Source organism: Argopecten irradians, chromosome 6 (assembly GCF_041381155.1).
Source record: "Argopecten irradians isolate NY chromosome 6, Ai_NY, whole genome shotgun sequence".
In the NCBI taxonomy this organism is placed as follows: domain Eukaryota; kingdom Metazoa; phylum Mollusca; class Bivalvia; order Pectinida; family Pectinidae; genus Argopecten; species Argopecten irradians.
The window spans coordinates 6,626,849-6,645,187 of NC_091139.1; the positions used below are offsets into that span (position 1 = coordinate 6,626,849).

Consider the following 18,339-nt stretch of genomic DNA (forward strand, 5'->3'; position numbering starts at 1 on the left):
TAAATGTTAAATTTTATTCACATACCGGTTAAATCAAACAGGCGGATGTCAGGATTGTTATTTTAAAGGCCCACTACCTTTCCGGAGCAAAATTTAAAGGTTTCTTAAAAACATTAATAACAAAAGAAAATATATATCGATGGCTTAAGATGAGGTTACAACACCAAACATATGCAAGATTTCCTGTCTAATGTACGATAACAGTGTAGATTCATTTCGCTGTTTTGCCGTCTAGCGTGTGAAGTTATAGTCAACTACCGCGCGGCATTTAGGACGACGGCGGGAAACATAAAAACGACCCGCGTTATGAAAATTAACATTTTATTTATTCTAATTAAACAGTTCTGAAGGTGATGATAAGTGTGCTAGTAAACGTATAGTTAATAAATCCTGCGACTCTACAAAATTATTGATCTCGTTTTACATTCCTATTTTTCAAAAATTAAAAGCCGTTTCGGAAAGGTAGTGGCCCTTTAAGTCCTCTTACAAATATAATATCAGTGTTCGCAAATGTTTTAAAGATTATTTTATACTTCTATGGCTTTCAAACTTTGTGTTTGTAACCAGGGCTGTTTGACAACGGGACTAATCTATGTATAACTTACATATAATAATTGTAATGACATCATTGGGGGTAATCGTGGTACATCGGTTTTTCAATTCCGTCAGAGTGGTACAACGGTATTTCAATTCCGTCAGAGCAAAATGTTGGCTACAAATTCCGTCAAGGAAAAAAAGTCATACACTGGCACTTTGAAGCAGAAAAAAGAAAGTATATGTGATTAAAACCATCTTTTTACTTGCGAGACATGGATACAGATACATTTTTAATGTCTAGCTATGGTAATACATATCTATTGATAGTTATGGAATTATATCACGATTGCCTTGAAAGTTGGTAAAAATTCCTTTTTGTGTGTTTTTAGATGTATATCGTATTGTCCATAGATCATAACCAGAGTAATTATCACGATAATCATTATATTTGTGTAATTGGTGACCTTTTGGTAAGTAAAATCATGGTTTGTAGATTGTTTTCACTGTATGTAAAATTCAATGATACAATATTTCCGTCAAGTTAAAAATGTAGGATGATACAATTTCCGTTCATGTCTTTTGATATCCCATTTACACCAATGAAGACATTTGCAGCTTATATATCTGTATTTCTTATTCCAATCGTTTTATTTTGTTGTGACAAAGCTAATTATATCTGTTTTGTTCATTAGAAGACCATTTCAGGTTTAGTTTTCTTGTTTTGAAGGGAATAAAGACAAAATTCAAAACAAGCACGACAATTTACCATTGTATTACAATAGTTTTGTGGTTGTATAGGTTGTAATAAGTCTTTTCATTAATACACGTATAATGATCTACACCCAAAGTGTATGTACAAATTTCTGTAGATATATATACACATAAATTCATGTACTTTTTTTATTACCACGACATAGTGTTGATATCGTAAATCGCCTTTCAGTGATCAGAATGCGGTATTTGCTGTGAAAATATTCAGTACTCTTATACCATAGAAGGCAAGCATTGATTGTTACGCACGTCCTAAATTTGTGTGCGAAAATTATATTATTTCCCAATCTCTACCAGGTATTTTTTTCGGTCTCTCAATATGACAAATATAAGACGTATTAACCGGTACCTACCCGCAAGGAATGGTAGCTCAATTAGGGATTGTTAGTAACTCTGTTAGATTGAGAGTTTGCATTTGATGGAACCGATGAAAGGAAGCGAGCAAAATGTAATTAATAGTAAACCGAATAAAATAGTTTTTTCGCAACTCCACCACAGTGGATGAACCATCCCTATCATTCACCAAGAGACACGGAATAACCCTGTATATTAGAATGCATTAAATTCACAATGTCCGGTAACATCATGCTGTAATTAAAACTAGAACACAAATATGGTACTTATTTTATTAGAATATTCCTTATTTTCCCCCATAATAAAATTTATAAATATTCATTTCCAAATAAGTAAACCTGATTCAGAGAGTATCGAAGATAATAATACTACCTAAGTACATCATTCCGTCATCAGGTGGATCCTCCTTCCGCGATTGTTTCAGCGCTGTCCACTACAATCGATCAAGTCCCAGCCCGGGAACACTCAGCTATCCGACAATCTACAATGGCTGCAATCATTTGGTATGTTTCGGAGGAATGATCATACACAGTAGGTCTTACAGTTTGTGTAGCACTTTCCTCCACACCCATGATGAAGCCATTTCTGTCTCTCGGCACACACATCCGGGCAACTTCTTCCTCTCTGCTCAGGTGGCACCAATGATTCGCATCTCCAATGGAAAGCATCCTACCTTCCATCTTCCATTCTCCTTAATGACAGTATGCCACTAGATCCTGGTATTTGGCTCCCTTTCTTTCATACGCGTTTTTCCCACTCCACGAAGATAACCTGTTTGGTAGACCATATGACAATACCTTGTCTTTGATTTGTCGTTGTTACATGTACAGTATCTCTGGTGGAAACTGCATTCGACATTCTAGATTTGCTCGCAAAGTAGCACATTTCCTTACACACCGCCTTTCGTAATCTGCTCTCCTGTTCGGACAAATGTGACAAATTTCATACCCTTTTGCCCTTCTCTGGCTTTTTCCTGTTCTTCTCTAATGCATTTGCAAGGACAGATATAACCTTGTTGTGACGTCATGTATATCGTCCATCCGCCAACGTTACTGAGCATGAAGACAGGATGTGCTCTACATTTGCTGGTTTTTCCCAGGGCTTGCAATTGGGTTCCTCTTATATCCAATGTTACGAAGTTTGTTGGTGAGGGCAAAACACCATACACTGACTTCAGCTGGAACTGCAGTTTCTGCGCGTCCATAGACCAGATATCGCTCCATGTTAACTTCTTTTGACCAGTACCTTCCCAATTTAACCAACTGCCCTGCTGCGTCAAGCTTGTTGCCCGGACCGTTCTTGTGTGTTCCTCCATCTGGCGGACTTCCTTCTGTATAAGTTGTCTCTTCTCATCCGTAGCTGATCCCCATCTTGCTCTAGTTATTACATCGAGTGCTTGCCTGCCCACTGCCACACTTCACATGATGTCACCAAGCCTCAAACATGACTCTACTCCATTCATTGTCCTCTTTGCTAACCATTTTCTCCCAGATGTGATGTCCTCCTTCGCTCCTCTCACCTTAGCATCTCTGCTGTCCTTAAACATTAGTAGCTGTCTGACTTTGGTGACCTTGTACTCCTCTGTTAGTGATAGCAGGGGAAGTTATTACTCTTTTCTGAACTGCCAGTCGACTGCCGTCATTTTAATTTCGCACTCTAATAGACGCCAAATGATTTGAGGTAGCACGCCGTGTTGATAAATCCAGGGCTTGTATTTCCCAGGTAGACCGATTCTTTCTATTGTGTCCATCCACTTCTTCAGCTGTTTGTTTTCACTCACGGTCTTGGTGTTACTCAATGAGCCGTTGTAGTATTTATTTACCAAGGCATTTCACTGGCTTCGTGGACACGGTTAGAATAGTGTCTTCTTCTATCTCAAATGTATGTTGGTAACTTTTCCTTTCTTCGATACCATGCTCCACATAGCTTCGACTGCCGTCTTTGTGCTTACCGGCATGTCGTCCATGAAAGCTTTTACTGGAGTTGTCGAATACCTGCTTTCATCCATGGCCCTCTACTCATCTTTTCAACAGATTTAACCATCAGGTTGATAGAGAATAAAACCACTGACACAGTGCATTCTGTAACAAATCCAGCTACTAGACACTACCAGGTGGTTGTGTAATCCAGCACTGTAAACTTCATCTGAAGTCTGTCAAAGTAATCCTTAAGCAGATAGCTTATCTTCTCCGGCACATGGTTCATCTACAGCGTGAACCATACGCATTTCCAAGTTTAACCACATAACAGCCAGATCCCCTTTCCTTTCCTTGGCCTCTCTGATGATCTGTGTTAGAGCACTGTGTTAAATGCATCCTGACACACCTGGACTTCTTCTAACTGCACAGAAATGTCTATTATTTGCATTGGTCAGCATATATTAATACTTTTCATTGACTTTTAATTTAAAAGGTGTTATACCGTTTAAGTGGATTTTTCGCAATAAAATATAAGGTGAACATAAAAACGATATACTTCACTCCAGTGAAAATATCAATTGTTATGTTTTCACTCGCTTTTCACCAATAAGAATGCAGCATCGACAGTGAAAATACCATATTGATTATTACGTCATTAGTTTATAGTTAATAATCGAAAAGGTAAATAACTTTTAAAATGCAATGACGGAATAACTTTTGGCGAAACTAGTAGTGATGTTTTTTGATGTTGTGAAACAGCAATCTTAGGTACGCCCGGCGAGCCTGTGCACATCAAAACAATGAAACCACTCCGCGATGAAAATTAAAAGTTGTTTTGTTCATTTCACTTAATACTTGATGGTATGAAAAATAAAACCCCAATATTCAAAACCACAGACATTGAATTTGTACATACATATACACCATGGATGGAGTGTTTTAAGTGTTCAGTTGGGACTCTATGATATCGGTATTACTCCGAGATAGTAGTCTCCCGAAAATCACGAACAACGCCTTCTTCGCTGTCTTCCTCCGCGGCAGACTTTCAGTGGATTTTGGATTGTGTATGTTTATTTAAATTTTACGTAATTCATGCTACTTATCGATTATTGTAATCAAATGTTAGGAAGGTTAATACAAAAGAAAGTTCTTATAACGCTTATAAAGTTTTTTTTTGTGTTGGTTGCATTGACGAATTATGTCCGATGATACACTGTATTATTGCGCAGTAAAAGTTAATAGTTTTGATCATGAGTATGTGTCTGTCACCGGGAGTTGTGTCTTTTGTTTATCGACAACTGCGTCATATTGAAAGGGGAAAGATACAAAATTTATCAACATAAACTTACAAAATATAATGATGATATAGATCTATATATGTACGAGCATTTTAAAGTGACAAATAAACTTATATTGCCGTGTAACGTACGGTAGCCTTATGAAGACTTGCTAAAGTCCGATGTATTGTATGGAATTTTCTTGATGTTAGAGTTATGAATTCAAAAGACATTTGAGTGTTATAAGTAACCAAATAATGTACCTTTTACTTGGCAAAAGTATATGGCCATATTTTATTATGAGTCAAACGTCGGCAAAGCACAACTCACGGTATAATGTTCTGCACGAAAATATCTCGCCAGCTATGGCCAGTTACTGTTAGGCTTACGAAGACTTGCTAAAGTCCGGTAGCCTACAATACATGAAGTTTTCTTGATGTTAACGGCTAGCGATCTTGTGAATTTAAAAGAAATCCGAGTGATATACGTAATGGAATAATGTACCTTTTATTCGGCAAAAGTATCTGGCCATGATTTATTAGTCAAAAGTCGTCAAAGCAACGTTAACCCATGTAAGTTTTATAAAAAGGAAACCAAAACTACCGGAAATGGTGATATTTCTAATGTTATATTTTCCGAAAATATTCTTCATATTAAGATGTATGTACAGATATGTTTACTTATTATTTTTTGTCTTTGAAGAGACATTGATGAAATTGATAATTCAGTAATTAAAAAAGAATTATAAAAAATGATACTCAGATTCTGAACAGTTTCATTGGTGTGAAAATCGTTATTTCAAAAATAATTTAGATACAAAATTTATTACAGTTATTTCAGGAAAATGAGTTATTTAACTTATTATTCTTGAAAAACTTTGAATATCATAAAATAAATACGATATACTGTAAATATATTTTGTTAAACTCCGAAATTCAACACTGCACACTTAAAGGCCCACTACCTTTCCGGAGGAAAACATAAAGGTTTCTTAAAAACATTAATAACATCAGAATATATACCAATGGCCTAAGATGAGGTTACAACACCAAACATATGCAAGATTTCCTGCGTAATGTTTGATAACAGTGGAGAATTATTTCGCTGTTTTGCCGTCTGGCGCAGTGATAGTCAAGTACCGCGCGGTATTTAGGACGACGGCGGGAAACATAAGACGACCCGCGTTATGAAAATTAACATTTTATTTATTTAAATCAAATTGTTCAGAATGTGATGACACGTGTAGTATTAACGGTAAGTTAATAACTTTAGCGACTATACAAAAAATATTGATCTCGTTTTACTTTCCCAATTTAAAAATTAAAAGCCGTTTCGGAAAGATAGTGGGCCTTTAAAGTATACTAGATTCAATATTTAAATGAAAAACTAATTTCTTCATTATTTGGTTTGGATCCTTCAATCACAGCATCTATGAGTGGCCTTGGCACTTTGATTGTAGATGAGAGCGAGAAAAAATGTACATTTTTGTGATAAATAGAATATTCCTTGTTTCTTGATGAATACCAATAATATTTCATCTAGTGAGGATGTTTATTGTGCTTCGCATACGTACTTTATGTACATTTTCCCGATTGAAACGGAAATAAAAAAAAATCTTAATTAACGATGAACGGAAATTGTATCACGTCTCAATCAGTAGGTAACGGAAATTGTATCAGTAGTGAACGGAAAATATATCATTGTTCCAAATACTTTATTTCGATCAAAGCAAACTGCCATAAAATTTCTTTTTCGCCGGTTTGATATGTCATACTGATCAAAGATCATATCCTTATATTGTTTGTTGAACAAAATACTTTTCAGAACTCTTTTATGTATCCAAAGCGTAATTTCAACTAATTGACACATTTTCTTTACAAAGATGCATTTATCTGGAGTTATATATAAAGTGTTCGAAATAGTGATGTTGTGACATACCGCAATAATCGCAGCATGTTTCACAATAGTAATCTTTCTACATGTAGCTAAAGTCACATATGTCTCACACTTTTCTCTGACGGAATTTGTAGCCACCATTTTACTCTGACGGAATTGAAATACCGTTGTACCACTACCGATGTACCACGATTACACCCGTGGACATAGGGCATATTTTTTCACACCATTCAGAATACCGGAACTAAGTTTTTTTTACGTGAATGAATGGTTACTGTCGAACATCCTCGATAATCCATGGGTTACTATTACTGTCGTTATATCCACCCCGGACTATCCCATAGTAAAACCACATGAGTTTAACGTCCTCTCAATAACATTTATGCTATATGTTATTGACAGAACGTCAAGCTCCTATGGTAAAACTAAAGGCAGCAAAAACACAAGTAAATTGGTCAAACAATGGTATATTGTGGTTAACTCTGTCGCTTTAAAATTTGGTGTAACACCTCTGGAGTATCGAGGATGGGGGTCGAATGGCAGTCGTGTTGATTTTATCCAATAATATTCATGAATACGCATGGCTGCAAAATTAACGGTGAATATATGTGGTCAATGGTCCTAATCTCATATGATACTAGGCAATAAGTACTCAAAACACACGGAAATTCGGAGAGATCATGAAGATCGACTGTCATATGAAGACTTTGTGGCAAAACTTCTGAAATATTTCTATTTTAGTGATCATTTTCTGGCACGTTATAATTTCTCGTCACCTTTCTGCATGTCCATGAATAATTTAGAAGATAGGCAAATCAAAAATGTGTTTACACGGAAACGAACTATTGGGTTCGTCTGCGAGATGTTTTGATTTAAACAACATAATTAAAATACATGTAACTATAAATGAAAATAAATAATTTCTGTCTTCTATTTCATAGTACAGAACCTTGCATATTTTGATATCACCAGAACTTGTGTTTATTTTGGTTATGGTAAAACAGTCATAATTGAGGTACAAAAGTATAAGGGAAAATGTCAGTCGTGTGTCATTGTCACTAGTACAAATACTGCAATATGTCTCCATGGAAACACATCGACACAGATTCCAATTTTAATCCTCGATGTCGAGAGCAGGGTAAAGTAGACACGTGTTCATTTGTTTGTTGTGCGATTCCAGTGAGTTCTTGTTGAAATGAGTTATAAACTTGACAAGGTTTTCAAATTCAAAAGTATCGTCAAATCCACAGCGCCCCTGTTCGTTGACCTCAATGATGCAATGTTTTATTCCCCCGTGGCACCTGCAATATGGAAACATCTTGGAATTGAATTGTCTGTATTAAATTATCTCGATTGTGAAATAAGTACACCTATCTATACTGAATAGTTTGACGGTTATTTGCTTTGAAACTAAATTCTTATTAATTTGAATATCGTAATCGCAGTTTGCTCATAAGACCATGCACGAATGTATTACTATTATACGGATGAATACGTCAATGTCCCAATTGCACTGTATGTACAACATATCACTCCGAAAGCGATCGGCGATACAGTATGTTTATGCCGTAAGAAAAAAAATGCATTTTATGAACTAAAGGAAAACGCTTTTAAACCAAGGACAATATGGTCCGCTAAATGCAAAACTACTTTTAGAGACTGACTAAGAACTACTGTTACATGCGAATATATCTCGTGCAGCGTGCTTCAAATGTTTCGAGGAAATAAATCTTTCATTATTTCACCGTGACTTGCTTGGCCGTCCAAATACCCTAATAGCAAAACCCACTTTTCAGCATGTAAGCTTAACCGGCAAGAATACAATGAACTTACTTAATCGACAAACATTTACGAAGATTCGGTTTCTTCGGTCTAATGAGAAATGTTCCGTTCTCAGCATCGGTTAAAATTTTGACAGCTTCGTCCCTGTTGGCGTCTAAATACCAGCGACGTTTGTCCAGTAGACAGTTTCTGTAAAAATACAATCAAAATAAAAAAATCTTGTTATGGAATATATTATGGTCTATAAAGATGCAAGAGCTATACAGACAATCCTCATAATGCAGCTTACATTTTCATTTATTTTAAACGGGGTTCTAAAAAAAAACCCAAAAAAACAAGAAGACCCTAAAACATTTCAAGTCGAGTACTGAGAAGACCATTTGCTATTATTCACTACAGAGAACTCATTGGGTTTTGCTTACTTTACAATTAAATAATATACGTACAACGGATATTGCTACTAGCGAAGCGGTGGGTGAACAATACACCTACATATGTATATATTTTTCAAATATTTGAACTATTCTGCGCATATCCATTGCTTTCAAGTATTACCCCATTTACATTAATCATCTATGTGAAACATTCATATGTTGTATGTTAACGAACCTACGATATTTGTTGACGAGATTGCATGGCTAATATATCCACTTAAAGACTACTTATCAAACGTATAACGTAGTGTATAATGCTGATCTGTATTTTAATCAGATTGGGCCCAAATCCTCCCTCATGAACCTGAAGAGAGTGGTCAAAAGGGGCCAAATTGACAAAACTTTCAAAAATCACCTCAATTCCCAGATAAAGACTCTTATAACTTGTGAATTTCATAACCCGGGAGTTTCAGGTAAGCTATAACAAAATATTTGATCTCTGTGATTTTAGCAAGGTTTACGTTACCTTGCTTCACCTTGCTAAAGGAAAAGGAAAATGTCTGACGTACGTTTTAATTGCATTAATTTTTTCCTTGAGATCATCGGACGGGTCCTTTTTCATAAGATCCTTGGCCGCTTTGGATCGTCTGTTTCTTGTCTTTGTGACAATGGGTTTCATTTCGTCAAGGTCTGCTTGGTATGACCACACAACAGCGCCGATCCGTCTGATTTCCTGCTCCAGACTCATTGTCTCTTCGCGCATGCTCGTCAATCGGTTGTTGAGCATCGTGTAATTTGTATGCAGGCTGAAACAAATGATACAAAATCGCAATTCATGTGTGTAATTGCCGGGGTCGAGGCTCGAACCAACGGAGCGGTCACCCATCAAAGAGCCGTCCGCGCTCGACATAGGGACTTGGCAACCAGCGGTCAATATATTAGATATGCATTGATTTTTTTCCACTATTTTATTGTCTAGTACATGTGACATTCAATATATAACATATTGACTCGGTGTTTCCATTTTTAGAAACACCGAGTTAATATCCCTTTGCGAACTCCATTGCCGAAACGCTGCATTCTTCAGGGTGGAGTTCTTTGACCAATGCTTTTCTTGTAATTAAAGTGAATAGTCGGGCAAAGAAAACCAGTCCAAATGCGTTCATTGGCCTTCCTAAAGTTCTTACATATTAATACGACGGTCAAGGTCTGCTTACGTTTCCCAGTTTTGACCATTGAAATAAAGAAAAGTTGAAAGCATTGAAAGCGAGGCTGCGTGGAAATGTAACCACGGACATAGTCAACCGGGAGGACGTTTTAGGATTCCTATACTTTAAATTAATTTCTACGTACGCAGACAGATTTTGACGCGAAAGTTTATTTTTCTATTCCATAAGAAATTATACATTAACACCATTTTACCGACTTTAGCCATCCTTGCCCGACTGTTCACTTTAATATACATTTAGAGATTGTTTTTGACATTTTTTTTAAAGAAACGACAAATATATTATAAAGAATTAATTGATATATATTATAGAAGATTATATACATTGGTTGGAAATTCCCCGTACCAACTCTCTGGATAATGCGACTGAAATCATCATACCCATGAATTGCCAAAATCTTCAGGCCAAAACATCTACAAATGTATCAACAAACTACAAATCACTTTTCTCCTCCCTTGGAGATTTGTTCTCGTTTTTTCTGTTGTAATAAGACTATAAGAATACATTTTTTTGTTCGCAATGCGAACGGTTTAACTTATTCACTCCTGAAATTTTGTAATGGACTGGTCTAGTCTTTGATTTAGAAGAGCCTAAATGTGTATTCTGGGGTAAATGAAATAAACTACAATCGTCATTTTTATAGTATTCTACTACGACTAACATTACCTGTAACTTCAAACATACTCGTCGGTCATCCTCGATACTCCAGGGGCTACTATCACTGACGTGGATATAACGTCATTGATCGTAACCCCTGGAGTATCGAGGATGTTCGTTGGCCATCGTGGGTTACCCACGTTTATCTGCCTACGGTATAAACAGAGCGTAGTGGAGTTTAGAGACTGGGTTTCCGAGGGTGCTCGTTGGTATACTTACCGTGTTATTTCGTCAACGGGAGCGTTTCGGACACATTCTTGGAGAAGGGTCAGTTGTTCCTGGTATATTTCAACGCTAGCCTTGTAGACGGCAAGGCATTGCTGTTTGGTCTGCAGTATGTCCGACTGGGCCGAATGTCGATCATGTAACAGACTATACTCGTACATCTGGTCCATGTACTCCACATGTGCAGCTTCATAATCCGACAGCGTCAAGTCATCGAACGTCTGCAATCCAAACCGAGAACTTTATACGTCATCAAAAGTTTGCCACCTAAAACATCTAAAAATGGTCTGTGGGCACTTTGGTAGGTCCATAATTATATGAACTGTAACCCTGTGACTCATATTGACGTCCATATGCATTGGTACTTCATTGACATCCAAATCTCTCAAAGCTAGCCATAATACAAAATGGTAAATCTCGGGCAATGCCAATAAGCTCTGAGACTCATTTGGAATGCTTTACAATTGCAATATATCGAGCTTCGTGGTGCATTTGGAATAACTTGGAAATAAATGGCTTATTTCAATTTTCGTGTGTTTGTAATCTTATAATGAGTTTCGTATACATAATCCTTATAAGGAATGCCTTGTAAATGGCTTGCATATGGTGCGTCGTGTCTTTGGAATACTTTATATAAAGCTTACGTTGAGCTTCGTGACTTTGGAATACCTTACAAACTTACATTAGATACATTCCGAGTGACTGGGTTGGACAGCTTGATGTCCAATGAAGCATTAAGATGAAACAGTGAATTTTCTCTGTAAAATTCCACGAGAGACATAACTGTTGGGAAAGACTCGCCCATAACGAGACCAAATCCTTCGCTGCTTTTATAGATCTTCATAAGTTTGTTGGCGCCTCCCTTTCGGAGAGTCAAAGTATAATTTTCCGAGGAGTTTGAAGAATTCCGGACGAGAAACGATCCGTCACACCGGTCCCTCATTAGATCTTTCACCTCCTCTCTGGAAATGTTCCCCCAGTACCACATCTGGTCTCCCAGAGAATGGCGTGACGATCGTACGTGGACATCACTATATGTGCCCTCCATTGTTTTACACGCGTCGTCTCGCCATATTGGAAAATTAGCAAATTATAAAGTTCCGACGGTCGTCGACGCCAGTGAGTACTGACTATAGAGTGTGACCTAAAATAAATGAAAACGATAAAGTTCAAACATAGTCTTAATTACCAAAATACGTTGGAATATGCTACAACTATTACTTCTGGATCAGGAAAAACAAAATCCGGCCTAAATTATAAATCCACTTGAAGTCACGAGAATTAAAATTTGTGACCATCTCATCGAATCGATACACACCCATAATTCTAGAACGAATATACGTACCCGGCCTACTATACCTTTCGGCCGGGTACGAATTGGTCCCTATGTGTCGTAGTGGAGCACTGCCTCCGAAAATCACTCGGGCATATTTTTTTTTATACTTCTTTTGTAGGTTTCCAATTATTTTATGCGTATACATGCATTTACATATTATTTTTGTTCCAAAACAAACATAACTACCATTCTTAATATCTACCGTACCGCTCGTATAAATCCCTTCAGAAAGACGTCAAATTCACAATTTGTGGTTCAGTTTTACTTAAGCGATATCAAACCGATAAAAATTTAAAGTCCCTTCAGAAAGACTCCAAAGACGACACATTTTTCCCCCAAAAAGTCTTTTGTCAATAAAAAGTCTTTTGAGCTACAATATTGCAACTACCATAATTCATACACTTTGTGGTTTCATCATCGACTCGCGCGCACCCTTGTTGATAAACAAATGTCGGATGTGGAAGGGGCAGATGCCGTATTTTTAAGAGTAATATTGTATCTCTATTGCACGAAAAATATATAGTACATCATTTTTTTCATAATGGATTCAAATAGAGTTAGTGGAAAATAGAAAGAAAGAGAGAAGTGTTATTAATACATGTATGTCATAGTACATGAAACTACTAATCCAATAATATTAGACGTCGATATTGAGAGACTTCTGATGTTAGACACGACCATCCTCGATATTCCAGGGGTTACGATCACTTACGATCTCTACACCCCTGGACTATCTCATCGTAAAACTGAAGGCAGCATTGTTGGATTAATGAAACTAAACAAAAAATTGAAACTTCTACTTCTACCCCACCAAGCTAGTCTTTCACGGTAAGCAAACTAATATACAGCTATCGACCTATTTTCAGGTAGATACGGAGATTTGTAATTCGAGGAAGTGATATAATACACAATATCCTTCAAAACAGTTCTTTTTGATATATTTTGTGTATATAGTGATCACGGTTATTGATTAGTCAGCTAAAACTGCCTATATTATAAGGTTTTTAAATTTATTTCTTCCAAAAAGAAAAAGAAAAAAAGGCTCATAATATAGGCAGGTTTAGCGGACTAGGTTATTGATATGCAGTCGATATGTTGATTTATCTATTTTAATTTATCTCGCCGTTGTTTAGTATTGCAATCACTCACACATGTATACACATGATATCTCAACTACATGTATATAGATATATAGTCGACGGAAATTTATATAAAAACAATCTTAAATTCGTTAGAACGGACCACATAAAATGTTTTCGATCTGTAGGTACATCAAAACACTCAGTCGTCCATATTCACGCCGATTGTGTAAAAGTGTAGGGATGTAGTACTGTATGTATAAACATTTTTATTTTACATGTTTGTACGATATTATCTGTGGAGATGACCGTAAACACATTTATCAAGGAAGTTCATTTGAAGTGCGGAAACTAGACTACGTTCTCGATGATATAGGTTCAGTAATGCTACACTCACTTAACTTCACAATAGGCTGGTAATAAATTTCACTTTTTTCTATTATGCTACAGGGAAGAGGTGTTGGCAAATTGTTCATAAGGTTTCTGACATCCTTTGTGTCTGATTCTACATACATATTTTAGTTTGGGCACTGATTGCAGGTCGGCGATTTTCTCCAAATATTCTGTGTTTCTCACACAACCAAACACATATAGGGTCTGATATAATTAAGCTGTCATAAATGCGTAAATCGTCGTTAAAAACATGTACATATACAACCATTCAACCAGCCTATTGATAAAGTATATAATAAATGGATAACATGAAAATAGAGTACTAGGCCATCCAGTATCTATACAGATCAAGGACTTATTTTTTTATGCAATACAGAAATACGATATCATATAAATTAGCTTCATGTTATCACATACTGGTGTTTTATTACACTGTCACCACATACAGATGTTTTATTAGACTAAAAGTTTACATACACACATCAAACGAGTATACCTTGAACTAAAATAACTATAGTGAAAAAATAACTTCGGAAAGCTTAACGTTACATACCTTTGTAGAGTTCTGGTGATATATGGACAGGACGGCTTGGATCACAGAACAAGGAAGTTTTAATGTGCCGATAACAGGGGTCGCCGTGTACCGCGTATACACACAGTCGATTTGTACAATTCCCGAATAAACCGTCCTTCCTTAATTGAACATTTAACAGATAGAGTCAGCGTCATTATTGAAGTAATTACGACATGGAAAAGACTACTTTAGTCGGCAATGATATGATACATATATATATGAACGGAAATTGGTTAATAGGATTGTAGCATGCATGGCTAGTGTTATTTTTAAGAGACTAGCCCACACGTCAAATAGCTGAACGGGACAGATAACAATAATATAAAAAATGTTTTATGGACAGAACCACAGGGCTTTAATGGTCAAATCAACTGACTTTGTGGTCAAACCACACTGCCATAATGGTCTCGCAAACTGGCCTTTATCGTCAAACCAATCTAGACGGACTAACAAATTGACTTATTGGTTAAACAACTTACTTTTTGGTCAAACCACACAACTTTAATGGTCAAGCAAACTGGATTTATGATCAAACATTAACGCTTCAATGGTCAAATTGAATTTATGGTCAAACAGCAAAGCTATAATGGTCAAGTAAACTGGCTTTATGGTCAAAAAGCTAAGTTTTAATGGTCAAACAAATTAACTTAATGGTAAAAAAACTACTTTATGGTCAAACAGCAAAACCTTATGGCCAAACAAATTGGCTTGCGGAAAAATTACACAGTCTGAACACAGGCGTTTGGCTCTAGACATTTTCTCTCTATACATATGTAATACTGTGTCACAGTATTACATATGTACAGAGGGAATGTCTATAGAGCCAAACGCCTGCGGTCTGAATGGTCAAAGTGGCTTGGCAGTCATAATGGTCAAACATTTTGGTTTTATGATCAAACCACTTAAAACCGACTTTTAAATGTAATGAACAAAGTACACAAGAGTTTTTCCCGACAAAATTACTCAGCTTAAGTAACCAAAACAGAGCTAAAGTGACTTTTCTATTCGGCCTTAGTGACTACAACCTCGGAAACCCAGTGACTATACTCCACTACGCTCGTCCATCGCAACCTAAGTGTGGGTTGATTGTGTGGGTAAACCACAGGGACCTGGCACGAAAATTTTAACAATCACTCAGCCTTAATGACAAACAAGAGGCCCAGAAGGCCTGTATCGATCACCTAGTCTGGTTTGTTGTGCCAAATAATGTTTTGAATACAAGTTCTTTGTTTTTTATATCAAGGATTTTAAAGGTTTATATCAACCAAAATGATCGGTGGCTGTGGCGGCCATCTAGGATTTTCGGATAGACCCGAAAAAAATAAAAAAAAAAAAAAAAAAGGGGGGGTGGGGGGGGGGGGGGGGGGGGGTAACAAACACTTTTTGTCGGGACCAGACAGGATCCTTTCATGCAATCCCAGCCAATCGCACCGGTTAGAACCTTGAGAAGAAGTCAAATGTGTTTTCATAGATGGCGGCTGTGGCGGCACCCACCACATCTTGGATTTCGGATCGACCAAAAATAACAACACTTTTGTCGAGACTAAGTCCAGGATCAATTCATGCAAGTTTCAGCCAGATCGCACCATTTGAAACTTGATGAAGAAGATCAAAATGGTTTTTTCAATATGGCGTCTGTGGCGAGCCAATCTTGTAGATTCGGATCGACCCGAAAAATAACAACACTTTGTCAGGACCATTCAGATCATTTCATGCAAGTTTCAAATCGCACTGGACACTTGAGAAGAAGTTCAAAATGTTTTTCAAGATGCGCACCCGATCAACCCGAAAAATAACAACACTATTGGGACCATGGCACGATTCATTTATATGCAAACTATGGGGTTTCAGCACCAATTTTCAGCACCTAGTAGAACTTGTAGAAGTAGTTTTTCAAAATGGTGGTGTTTTCAAAATGGTCGGCTGTGGCGGCCATCTTGCGATTTCGGATCAGTCCGAAAAATATAACAACACTTTGTCGGGACTATGTTCAGGAACATTTACATGCAAGTTATCAGTCCAAATCGCAACAGTAGAACTTGAGATGAAGAAGTTCAAAAATTGTTGTTCAAGATGTGGCGCCCCCTCTGGGCGGCCCTATTGGATTTCGGGATCGACCCGGAAAAATAACAACCATTTCTGTCGGGACCATGTCAGGATGCATTTCCTTATAGCAAAGTATCAGCCAAAATCGCACTTATAGGAACTTGAGAAGAAGTTCAAAATATGTTTTTTCAAAATGAGGCTGTGTCGTCCTTACCTTGGTTTTCGGATCGACCCGCAAAAATAACAACACTTTGGCTGGGACCTTGTCAGGATACATATCAATGCAAGTCTGCAGCCATAATCGCAATGGTAGAACTTGAGAAGAAGGTCAAAAAGTGTTTTTCAAGATGGGAGCTGTGGCGGCCATCTTGGATTTCGGTTCATAACCGATAAATAAAAACACTTTGTCAGGGACCATTGTACTGGATTCATTTTTATGCAAGTTTCAGCCATATCGCAACTAGTTAGGGATTTGAGTAAAAGTAAGTTCAAAATGTGTTTTTCAAAAATGTCGGATGTGGCCGCCTTCTTGGCATTTCGGATCGACCCGAAAAAATAACAACACTTTGGTCGGGGTCTTTGTTCAGGATCATTTCTCTGGCAAGTTTCAGCCAAATCGCACCAGTAGAAATTGAGAAAGATGTTCAAAATGTGTTTCAAGATGGCATCTGTGGCGGCATTCTTTAGGATTTCGGATCGAACCGAAAAATAACTACACTTTGTCGGGACATATCAGGATTAAATTGATGCATGTTTCAGCCCAGAATAGACACTTGTTAGATCTTTCAGAAGAATTTCATAATGTGTTCGTGCATGATGGCCCTGTGGCGGCCAACCCCGTAGTTCGTGATCGGGCACCGAAAAATATCAACGCTTTGTCAAGCAACCCATGTCAGCATCAGTTTTATGCATCAGCCATTCCGCTACTTTTAAAACTTAGAAGAAGTATGAACTGTTGTGTGTTTTCAAGATGGCGGCTGTGGCGGCCATCTTGGATTTCGCGATCGACCCGAAAAATAAAACAACCACTTGGTCGGGACCTTGTCAGGATCATTTCATGCATGGTATCAGCACAAATCGTCACTGGTAGAATCTTGTGAAGAAGTTCAAAAGTGTTTTCAAGATGGCGGCTGTGGCGGCCAATCTTGGATTTCGGATCATCGACCGAAAAATAACAAACAATTTTGTGCCAGGTCCCTGTGGGCGTAACTCACGTGGTTCATGACACTAAACGGAAATTGTTCGTGCCACGGTTAGCTTTAACCGACCCGTTGCAAGGGTCTCCACTTGTTATTTGACCAAAACCGCTATAGCTGCCTTGCAAACACCCAAACGGTTAGTCTTACCGACCGTATCAAAGACGTTAGCTTTACCGACCGTTGCAATGGGTCTCGGTAACAATCACTCAGCCTTAATGACAAACAAGAGGCCCAGAAGGCCTGTATCGATCACCTAGTCTGGTTTGTTATGCCAAATAATGTTTTGAATACAAGTTCTTTGTTTTTTATATCAAGGATTTTAAAGGTTTATATCAAAATTCCCTATTGGGACCGACCCCTTTGCCCAAGGAAATCAGAGCCAAGATTCAAACTCCGTTTCCCTTTGCCTAAGGATGTTTCTGGCCAAATTTAATTACAATCCACGCATAATTACTGATTGAAAAGATTTACCACCGTTTGCCTGCATTGGCCCCAGTCCCTCCCATGGTAACGTTGTAAAACATTTCATGGTCTGCGCTTTCTTTTACACTAGTCAAGTTTTAAGCTGAATGTTACCAGTGGAACTGGTAAAAAATAAGAATGCTGTATCGGCCATCTGGGATTTCGTAATGGTCTCAGTTTTTTGTAGGCATTGCTACCCAAATGAACAAATTTGAAATACGAAAAGTTT

The 18,339-nt window shown here is 37.4% G+C and overlaps 1 protein-coding gene across 1 annotated transcript; it reads right to left on the minus strand.

The window, feature by feature from the left end:
- Positions 1 to 14,567, minus strand: LOC138324819 (phosphatidylinositol 3-kinase regulatory subunit gamma-like). Its single transcript, XM_069269994.1, has 6 exons — positions 14,383 to 14,567; positions 11,704 to 12,165; positions 11,016 to 11,242; positions 9,480 to 9,716; positions 8,588 to 8,725; positions 1 to 8,055 (listed from the first exon to the last, which is right to left on the minus strand). The coding sequence occupies exons 2-6, from the start codon at positions 12,067 to 12,069 to the stop codon at positions 7,869 to 7,871; spliced, it is 1,155 nt and encodes a 384-aa protein (XP_069126095.1). The 5' UTR covers positions 12,070 to 12,165; positions 14,383 to 14,567; the 3' UTR covers positions 1 to 7,868.
- Between the last annotated feature and the right edge of the window lie 3,772 nt (positions 14,568 to 18,339).

Excerpts from the sequence above, each read along its gene's own strand:
- LOC138324819 (XM_069269994.1), bottom strand. The coding sequence starts at position 12,069 with ATGGAGGGCACATATAGTGATGTCCACGTACGATCGTCACGCCATTCT. Across the intron at positions 9,717-11,015 it reads CCCGTTGACGAAATAACACG|CCTGCATACAAATTACACGA; the intron begins GTAAGTATACCA and ends CATTTGTTTCAG. Across the intron at positions 8,726-9,479 it reads AAAATTAATGCAATTAAAAC|AAACTGTCTACTGGACAAAC; the intron begins GTACGTCAGACA and ends GTATTTTTACAG.